General features: G+C 32.5%; 1 protein-coding gene across 1 annotated transcript; it reads right to left on the bottom strand.

Moving 5' to 3' along the window:
• Positions 1 to 3,346: 3,346 nt before the first annotated feature.
• On the bottom strand, positions 3,347 to 10,890 carry LOC111510061 (uncharacterized). Its single transcript, XM_023165919.2, has 2 exons — positions 10,759 to 10,890; positions 3,347 to 5,150 (listed from the first exon to the last, which is right to left on the bottom strand). Exon 2 carries the CDS (start codon positions 5,138 to 5,140, stop codon positions 3,458 to 3,460), a length of 1,683 nt encoding a protein of 560 aa, XP_023021687.2. The 5' UTR covers positions 5,141 to 5,150; positions 10,759 to 10,890; the 3' UTR covers positions 3,347 to 3,457.
• Between the last annotated feature and the right edge of the window lie 389 nt (positions 10,891 to 11,279).

Here is an 11,279-nt window from a genome sequence, read left to right as displayed (position 1 = left end):
AAAACCTTATATCACATAAAATTGTGAGCGGCTATAGAGTAGTTCAATTTTCATCTTGTTACCCATCATCATGGGTTCAAATAACACCAAGTGCAGTTTTTTATTCTTTTTCCATCAACCATCAAGAAGTAAATTATGAATGCCTTTTCATAGGTTGCCTCTTGGTATGAACTGTATTAATATCAATCTCATTTAGTATATCCTCCACAAATGAATCTCACTTCGAAATTTCATAGAAGAAGTATTGTTTAGTACTCGCGAACAATGGTAATGATCTTTTCAGTTTAATTACGACAAAATTCATTCTCTCGAGTAATTCAATATTTCTTGCTCATTAGTGCATTGGTGTTTATTCAGCGAGTTTTACGAATAAACTCTATTTGTTTTTTACACAGTCAATAGTTGAATAGATTTACTAACAAAAATACGAGGCTTTCTCTTCTACCTCGATTTTCAGTTATTCACGTTCCATTTGTGAAATATTAATTCGTTCAAAAACTTTTCAAAAAATTGTTCCATTGATGAAGGCAGCGTGGTTTTGGTATTATTTTTTTTTAGTGCTTACACAAAGAATATTGGATATATATACTCATATTTATTACCAGCGATTCAAATCCAACGTGAATTGCTACTTTCGCACAGGCACTGCTCTTAGAGTGCCTCAAATATTTTTCTAATGCTTGTGTTTTGTCCTTGAAAAAACATATTCGCAGTGCACAAAACCATCTTTTTCAGTGGAGTACTTGTTCAAAAGAAATATCTCATGTGAAATTATGTAACACAGAAATATTCCTCATCCTGTGAATATTTTATTGCAACAGTGACACTCATCAACTTGGCATAGAAGGAATTTCACTCACAACTAACTCCAGGCTTGATTCGAGAACGATAAAATAGTTTTCATCACTGCGAAAGTTACTGAACTGGAAAAAAATATCCTATAACATTTTTTAATAAAATATACTTACTGGTTTGGAGGTATTTAAGATTCAACGAAATATATATTACAACAGAAGTATAAATCTTTAAGTCCAGGAATATCAATCAAATGAGGGCAAGTATCTTGGAATGAGAGATATTCAGCTACCTATAAAGTTGTATGAACCTTCATTTACTCTGTTTGTATTCATTATAAATATTGTAGAGCATTAAATTCTCTACAAATTTGGTTGAACATATTTTTATATGTCTAGCTGTAGTTGCTTCTTCCAATAAATTGATGTATGTAGGTAGTCGTTCTAATCAAATCACAAAACGTCAAAATGAAATAGGTATTTCGAAACAAACTCATTGATTTTCTGGAGATTCAACTTAAAACACTTATTTTGGACAAAAAAATCTCCAGGAAATCAATGAGTTTGTTTTGAAATACGTATTTTATTTTGACATTTTGTAATTTGATATTATTGAATATGAGTTCTTGTTACAATACTGTATAATTTTGAATAATTTTCGGTGTTAACAGAAAAATCAAAATACTTTGCACCAAAAATTGTGAAAATTAATTTATTTAAAAAAAAATTACCGTTGTGAACACCATAGTTGTGAAATTTGTAATATTACAGGCTTTTAAAATGAATCGTCGTATACAGGATGCTGTCTATTTATCGTTTTAGCGAAAATGTTTAAAAAAATGGGTAAAAAATGAACCTTCACTTAGATGACCATGACTTCAAATCTAGATGTATTTTTCAATGCTGAACAACTTTTCTGAATAACATTTCCTGAGATTTTTCAAAATAAGAGTACTTTACTCTTGTCACAAAATCAAATATTCGTAGACTTCTCGTATATTACGTGTGTTGTATTGTATTTTGTTGGTGGATCTTTATTTTCAGGGGATGCACAAACTTTCATCAGGAATAACTTTTAGTCGAAAAACCCTTAATAAATAAGTGCATATTTTGGGGATGACACTGTATATTCAGTTTAATCTTCCTCTTTAAGATGATCACTTGGTGATCGAAACACGTGTCGAGGTGTTAAAAATGACGATTTGTTGTTGATTGAACCTCCAGTAATATTTAAAAAAGTTGGCAAAGGAAATGTAAAAACTGAAGAAAAAACTGCCCAGTTCAATAATTATTTGAGAATGGAGTACGAAACTTGTTGGCAATCTATAATGCTCCAAAATCTGAAGACTATCCATCGTCTCCGCCATGCACAGTTTCAGTTAACAAAACTGAATCAAATATTTCAACGAGTGCAGCTCACCAACATTTGAACCGCGTTCATTATCAAGTTCATACTTGGTTGGGGCATGATTTGAAACCATAGAATTAGGTTTGGATAATACGTGATGAATTCCTGGAACCTGTTATGACAATGATTCCACCAGCTCCGGAGAAATTGCTTAACACAGTACTCTGCAACTGCAAGAATGATTGTGGTTTGTGATGCAGATAAAAGTTATTGTAATAAATATTTGATTTTTTTTTGGGAAAGAAAGTTTTTGGCTTTCTACTAGTCCATCTGATACAAAAAAATGGATGAGAGAATTTTCCAAAGAAAGGAAGGATTAATCAATTTGAAAATAAGTAACTCTATACATGGATGTGTAGATCATGCAAAAAAGTAACTTTCAGACACAAACTGAAAGAAAGTCCTCCTGAAACAGCTACTTTCATATAAACATTGAATTACACGAAAGAAAAAAATTCTTTCGAAACAAATACTTCTATATGAACACTGAATTATACAGAAGATACTTTTCTCTATTCAGTTTGTATATCGAACATTTGTGGAGGAATAAGAATCAGATATCATTCACAAATGTTCGATATACAAACTGAATAGAGAAAAGTATCTTCTGTATAATTCAGTGTTCATATAAAAGTATTTGTTTCGAAAGAATTTTTTCTTTCGTATAATTCAGTATTTATATGAAAGTAGCTGTTTCAGGAGGACTTTCTTTCAGTTTGTGTCTGAAAGTTACTTCTTTGCATGATCTACACATCCATGTATAGAGTTACTTATTTTCAAATTGATTATTCCTTCCTTTCTTTGGAAGATTCTCTCATCCATTTTTTTGTATCAGATGGAGTAGTAGAAAGCCAAAAACCTTCTTTCCCAAAAAATTAATCACTCCTAAAAATATAACCCTTTCAAATCAAATATTTGATATTTTATTTATTGTTGTAGTATACAAGATGCTACATATCAAATCGTAAAAGAAACGTTGATCATTCATTACTCGAAGTATATCAGACTTACCTAAAAAACTTGTGAATCAACATTTCGAAAACGATCTAGTCTCAAAAAATCTTAGGTTGAATATATTCTTTGGTTTGTAGGTATTCCTTTTTGCGAATCTCTGTGAACTAGATGTTCTAATGATACTCAACAATAAAATAAAATGCATTTATTAGTCAAACAGCAAATTATCAGTATATATAAAGGAGGCACAAAAATCTCCATCTTCCAGGAACATTTGGCATCATTTTTGACCTTGTGAACTTTATTCCGATATACTGAATACTTCTTCTTGTCTACCCAATTGTCCAGAGAGAGCTTTGATATTATCCAACATAGTTTTAGAATTATATCTACGATATGATTCTTCTTCCAAATCTCCTAAATCAAACATTGGTAATGGCGGTGGAAGGGGCGTTGGTTTATCAGGAAGTGGAACACCAATCGCTTCCACCCTTTCCTCAGCTCCATCGTTCTCTTCAACAGCGCAGATTTCTTTCCTGTTATCCAACTTTGTCAAATCAAAACGAGGTGGTGATTTCGGTCGTTTGTCGATTTCATCGTCATCATCTTGACTACCTCTTTTTTTCTTGGCTTCGATAAACCTTTCATGTTGTTTGAGTGATTGTTTCAACTCTTGAAGCATCAAATTCAAATAAGCTCCAGACTGGTCCTCAGGTACCTCTTTTGGGTGCACCTCCGGAATATCTTCGTCAATAAGATACAGTTCAAAGTTCTCTTCTAGAGGCTCTGTCCAATCGTCATGATTGATTTGTGGTAGAGTTCTGGTCAGAGTTTCATCTTGCTCGATAGGAATATGTTTCTTTGTGAGAAAATTTTCGTCATTTTTATTGGACAGTATTCCGTATAACCTACAAAGAAGATCAAGTGACTCATAGGCACTGAAGGTATGATTCCTCAAATCTAGTAAAATCATATTAATATCGACAGTATTATCTCTTGAATTTGACTCTATCATTTCCAAAATATTCAATGACTTCTCTGAAATTATAGATAAATTATCAATGACGGATTCTAGTGTATTATGAAGTTTGGATGACATCATTTTTTCTGGTTTTTTCCTCTTCTGCGACTTATAATCTGTCCACTTATCAACAGAACAACGGAAAATATGAAACGATTTCTTTCTAGCTTCGTAGTGACGTTGAAGATAGTTCAAGATTTTGGGAAGTTCTACGTTCAGTAACTTTTTCAAAGAATATTCATTCAAGTTTTGGGAGATCGAACAAAATATTACACCAAAATAGCTGAGTAACTTGGAGGACAGCCAAATGTGAAGATCTTGTACCTTCGAAGCCGAATCTAAACATTTTTCCAAGTCTATTGAATCGTGTTCTTCCGAATATAGAGTACAAAAGTCTTTGATATTATTGAAATCTTCAGTGAGATCATCGGAAAATGTAGCGAGCACCCCAAAAGTATTCATGAAGAAGTGAAAGTAGTTTCTTTCATCTTGACTGGCCACTTCGAAAAAATCATGAATTTCTCTACTGTGGAATTTCGATGGGCATTTTCGTTCAACTTCTAATCTCGTTTTCATATACCGTATTATACTAACATCTAGGGAGTGATTTTTTTTCATCATATTCACCAAATCATTCATAAGGTTGAGTCGATTCTTCTCATCTCTAGCGCCTTTCAACTCTAATGCGGCAGTTGTTATTGTGAACAGAATAGAAGGAATAACAATCAGTTTGGTCTGTAGCTTTTTAACCAGTGTTAAAGAACATAAAAGCGATATCACAGATGCCGTAAGGTTGAGAGAAGTCTTGACATTTTTAATTGGAGGATTATTATTATTCACCTTGTATGTACTGAGAAGAATTTCCAGATCCTCATCCAGAAGCACACCTGATTCAAGTATATTTTTCATGTACACATCTATAACTCCAGAGAACTGGTGGTGTTTTTGAAGTTGTGCCGACATTGTTTCCAATCTGCAAATAAAGATGAATAATATTAATATATTGGTAATCAATAGGTTTCAAGCAATTTTAAAGAAATAATACTGATTACAAGGTACAGAAAGAAATGTCGTAGATAGCCTCAGACTATTCGTTCTGGGAGTATTGAAAAAGTATTATATAACCATGAAAATGGATTAATCCAACTCACGACCTGCTTCCTCATTCAAAAACTTCTCGAACCCTTTTTACCAAGTAAGTGTCGTCGAGATATGAACTATAAATAAGTTTATGTGTTGGATTATTTCTATGCTAGAGGTTTAAGTATACGTTTCAGTTAAATCTACCTTCGTAGATTTTATTTACGATCCAATCACCTTGATTTCAGATACATATTTGAGTAATTAATTTCCCTCTTATTGAATCACAAAAAACCCTAGACAATTCAAGTCGTTACATTGCAATTTGGCTCCAGATTTGCACAATGGACTGGGGTTTCTGAACAATGTAATGCACGTTAATTGAAATTTCCTTTCTCAGTAAAATTTGCCTTGAAAATAACAAACAAAATGAGTTTCTACTCAATTTTCAATGATACCGTATATGTCGTAGAATAGTTGTATATAATATGATGTAATGTTTTTAGAATTACAATTTTTTGTACAATTTTACAATTTTTTACAATTTCACATTTTTTTGTGAGAATCGTCTGTGGATAGGAATTTACATACAAAAGTATCGAACTTGTACCTTTGGAAATGTCCAATGTTCGTTCTCCAGTCAAATCGTCATTATTATTGAAAATCTTGAATAATAATATAATCTTACAGCCGCCAGACTTTTCCACAAAGTTGATAGTTCAACACAATATATTAGGAACTTGAATTGATAACAAAAAAAATGTGGGAATCTTCCAAAGAAAGAAAGGAAGTAATCAATTTGAAAATTAGTAACTCTATACATGGATGTGTAGATCATGCAAAGAAGTAACTTTCAGACACAAACTGAAAGAAAGTCCTCCTGAAACAGCTACTTTCATATAAACATTGAATTATACAAAGGAAAAAATTATTTCGAAACAAATACTTTAACATGAACATCGAATTATACAGAAGATACTTTTCTCTACTCAGTTTGTATCCCAAACATTCGTTATGGACTGAAATGAGATATCATTCACAGGGGTTCTACTTTAAATGAATGGTAACAAATTGCACTTACATGGAACACTGTCATCCTCACTGGTAGACATCTATGTTTCGCCGTAAGACACTTGACTTAGGTCTTTTCAGTACCAATCTGAATAACATTATAGAAAATACACACAGTTTATTCATGAATTACGATTTTTCAATGTCACGGAATAAGTTTCAACTACTTATGTCATCGATGACATCGTAATGACATTCACTCACCTATTAGTTTAAATCCCAGCCGAGAGGAATCTTATTTGAATTGAAGGGGTTATATTTTTAGGAGTGATTAATTTTTGGGAAAGAAAGTTTCTGGCTTTCTACTTCTCCATCATGATACAAAAAAAGTGGGAATTTTCCGATATAGAGACATTCACTCACCTATTAGCTTAAATCCCAGCCAAGAGGAATCTTATTTGAATTGAAGGGGTTATATTTTTAGGAGTGATTAATTTTTGGGAAAGACAGTTTCTGGCTTTCTACTACTCCATCATGATACAAAAAAAAGTGGGAATTTTCCAATATAGAGTATAGAGTTACTTATTTTTTAATTGATTACTTCCTTCCTTTTTTTGAAAGATTCCCACATTTTTTTTGTATCAATGTATCAAAATGGAGTAGTAGTAGTAGAAAGCAAAAAACTTTATTTCCCAAAAACATATTAGGAACTATTTGATTAGGAGTACAATTTTGAATAAGGGGTTCTATCAAAGTTGTTAGATATTCTTGAGTTACGTCAAGAAAGCGGGCAGCTGAAATTTCAACATTTTGACTTTAAATCACTGCTATTGATAAAGGAATTCGTCCCTAAAACGCGGACTGTACAAATTTCATCATTTTAACATCAGAACTTATATTTGTAAGTGAGAGCCGCTCTTCAACTACATTCAATACAATTCATTGATAAAATGTTCGTTTTTAAAATACCGTATGTCTGAAGAAACTGTGATCTTTGATATCAGGGTCGAATTAAAGAGTTGAGTAAAATTAAGAATGGGTCGTTAGCCGGTTAGTTATAGCGGGAGGAGTTCATTCTACATTCATTCTATGATCGATTTTCACTGCATATCATCTAACACGTGCTAGGAATGTAAAACCTCGTTAATCCCTAGCTCGCACAATTGTCGACTCCAGATAATTGTCGTTCCTGTGGAGAGTGGTTAGAGAAAAAACATATTTTGAACATATGTTTAAACAGATATCAGGTTAACTGGTTGCTGGTAAATCAGCAACAATTTTAGTTTCATCTGATGTCCATGTTTCTCACTGAACATATTCAAAATTTGAATACAAAGTTTTTCACATTTTTCCGTATAAAGATGGAGAGTTAGAGAGTTAGTTAGAAAGCCAAAACCTTTCTTTCCAAAAATATAGTCTCTCCTAAAAATATACCCCTTTCAATATAAACAAGATTTCTATGGCTGAGAATAAATGAAATAATCGAATATCATAACGTTATGTTATCGAATTTATGCTGAAGAGGCATCAATGTTCGACATTGAGGATGACAGTGTTCCATGTAAGTGAAATTTTATATCTCTTCCATATAATATATTTTGTAAACGTTCCTATCTATGATATCCGATTCAATTTCATAACGAATGTTTGAATATAAACTGAATAGGAAAAATTGATTTTCGTATAATTCAATGTTCATATTGTATATAGAAGTAGTTGTTTCGAAAGTATGTTTTCTTTCGAGTAAGTCAATGTTTATTTGAAAGTAGAGGGCTTTTTCTTCCAGTTTGTGTCTCAAAGTAATATTTATTGCACGATATACACATCTGTGTGTATAGAGTCTATGTTGAAATTAATTGCATTCTTTCTTCTTTTGGAATTTTCACATTTGTTCTGTATGAAGATTGAGATGTAGAGAGCCAAAATCTTCCTCACCTAAGTATTCAAAATTTCCATGACAACATTGAAAAACGGTTGTGTGACAAAATTATGGAGAATATACATATATGTCATGACCAATTTTTATATTTTATCACATAATATTCAAAAGTTACTCCATTCGTATATTTTTCACTTCAATGCGAAAACTTTTTTGTTTTGCCCACTCATAAAATACATTGCTGAGGGATTATAGTATAATATAAACTATCTGAAAGAAAATCTTCACTGGGATTTCATTAGACAATATTTCTTACATTTTTATTTTTTTTTATATTGGTACTCTCGTCTCGAACATATGGTCACGGTTTCAGCTGTTTAGCATGTTTAGTTTGTTGGTAAGAGGAAATAAAAGTTTAAAGTGTTAGGATTTGCATAAAATTTTGTGTAAGAACTTGAATTGACTAGGTACTCAAAAACACTTGAAATGTTGACAGTGGCATACGGTGATTGTACTGTGAGCCAGAAAAATGTTTACAAGTGGAACAATCTTTTCACAGAAGGTAGAGAAAATGTAAATGACGACACTCGCCCTGCACGCCCCAGCAACCGATGAAAATGTTTAAAAAGTGAAGAAAATTGTTATGGAGAAACGTCGAATCACTATTAGAACTACATTTTCTTGTCCATAGGCTGGTCACGTTTCCTTTTCGCAAAGAAATATATGAATATTACTGGAGTTTATTCCCAACACCATCGTGCATCGTCTTTTGACTCTTCCTCTCACACATGAGACGTTCACAAAAGAAAAATGGACAATACATGAAATAACAGCCACTAACAGTTTCTCGACGGGTATTGTAAATGACATAATAAGGAAGAAGAAGTTAATGTTAAGAATGAACGAAATCTCGACTTTTAAAAAGGACAAAAACCAAGATAAATATATCTCAGTTCCATACCACCAATACACGAAGAACTTTGGAAATATTTTCAAGGAACTAGGTATGAAGGTGTTTTTTAAAACAAGTCATACACTACAGAGCCTTTTAGGAAGTCCAAAAGACAAAGTCGAAAATTTGGAAAAGGACTTCGATGCAAAATATGATGAACAGACAAAAATATCTATCAAAATAAGATATAAGGAACACTGAGCACACTTAAAATATGGAAGACCTAAAAACTCAGCAATCACCCATCATATTTTGCAACAAAACCACTCCATAGACTTCAGTTCATTAAGATTAGTTAGACAAGTTGACAACAACAGGCATCTAGATACCTATGAGAGTGTAAAAATGAGTAAACATAATATTATGAATAACGATGTTGGACCAATACCTAATAGTATACTATATAGCTTGTTGAAATAATTTATTTATCAGATTTACCTGACTATTACATAAGGACACATTCTAAAATTAATTTAAGACCAGTAGATAAGGCAATACTGTGAAATTAATTTAGGACACTCAAGACGCAGGTACCTACACCAGGTATCTATGGTATAAACAAGGATAACTTTGTAAGTATGATCACTTGATGATCGAAACACGTGTCGAGGTGTTAAAATGAGGTGTTAACGGTTAGTGTTGGGAATGAACTCCAGGAATATTCATTACTACACCAAAGGTTCCAAACAGTGCATCATAAGTAAAGAATTATATGATATTGAGGAAAATGTTATCGGAGGTATAGCTGAGAGTTGACTAGAAAATGAAACTTTAGGAGTGTCTTCGTGAATCCTTGACTTTTCAGAAAGACGAAAACTCAAATCTAATAGTTTATAGATACAACCAGACTACACCAGCGGATTGGTTGAATTTTTTTCAAATTGAATGTGAAAGTGGTCGTATACTTCAACAGATATTGGGCAATCCGGAAGACAAGATGGTGAAACAGAAAGTCTGGAATTCACGGAATAAGATGAGAGGATTGCGTGGAAAATTATGTTGGTCAAATTCATGTAATATACGAAATATGTAATAAAGGAAAGAAAATGAATTTGTTGGATGCCATGGAAATCAATAAATCAATCACAAACCAAAAATATATAACCCTAAACTAGCAATTCGAGTCATGTAGGTCTTATGAATTCATAATTTCTATAATCTTCAGTGTTGAATTTTATAGTTGGTACCCCTGTTCACTTAATTACCTCCCCATCCAGCTTACTCCCTAGAAACTCACTATATACCCACATTTTTAGACTCCAAATATATTAGTTAGTTTTTATACTTGATACTGGGATAAAACAAAGCCGGTCGTAAAAATAAAATAACTAGTTAGACCTAACCTAACTAATTAGACAAAAGTGTTTTCATTCATTTTTAAATCCTCTCTTGCTTTTATTGAAGATGATATAAAAACACCCGATGTTATTTCGTATCCGCTGCTTTATATTATCTGAAAGTTCCTAATCATATAAATAGTTAACTATACTCAAATAATCTACAAGCAAACAGTTAAATCTTTTTCCCCTTTTAGGCGATATGCACTTCCCTGTATATCTATTTTTATTTTCCAATCCATTGGTAAGTTAGTCATTCCCAACCTAGTAGTAATTGAGGTTATGTTACACTAAATACACTCGAAATCTACTCAATACTCACTTTTACAACAATTCACCTGTTACGAATATTCACCATACGGCGATACTGAATCAGAATTACAATATTCAAACAACTAAACTTAGACACGACTATGGGTTTGCTTGACTATGGGTTGTTATTGATTACGAACACAACCAAAACAGCTGATCGCCGCCATGTCCGACTACGATTAGTTTCCAGCGTTGCCAACTCAAGGAAGCTACTCTGCGCGAGATTCATTACAGAAATTCCAATCCAATTAGAATGGACACATATTTGAATCATATCAATGAAAAGAGAGATAAAAATAAACTATAGTCTAATGATTATGATGTGTAGGTTGTCACGTCCGATGTCTTACGGCTTATTTTCTGTTTTCGTATTTATTATCTGTGATCTGCAGGCAACGCTAGGCACAAAGCTTGACGTTTCTTCAACAACTGCGGCAGATTTTATTGAAGGTGATATGCCGATAATCTGTTGAATCAAATGATATATGTGTTTTACAGTTTTTGTAAAATTTCAGTCTTTGTCACTCTTCT

The sequence above is a fragment of the Leptinotarsa decemlineata genome, unplaced genomic scaffold (genome assembly GCF_025532065.1).
Source record: "Leptinotarsa decemlineata unplaced genomic scaffold, Ldec_3_MD MMD2_P_RNA_scaffold_12, whole genome shotgun sequence".
NCBI classification, from domain to species: Eukaryota; Metazoa; Arthropoda; class Insecta; order Coleoptera; family Chrysomelidae; genus Leptinotarsa; species Leptinotarsa decemlineata.
Note: the sequence above shows the minus strand (reverse complement) of the source record. Positions and strands in the feature narration are given on the sequence as shown.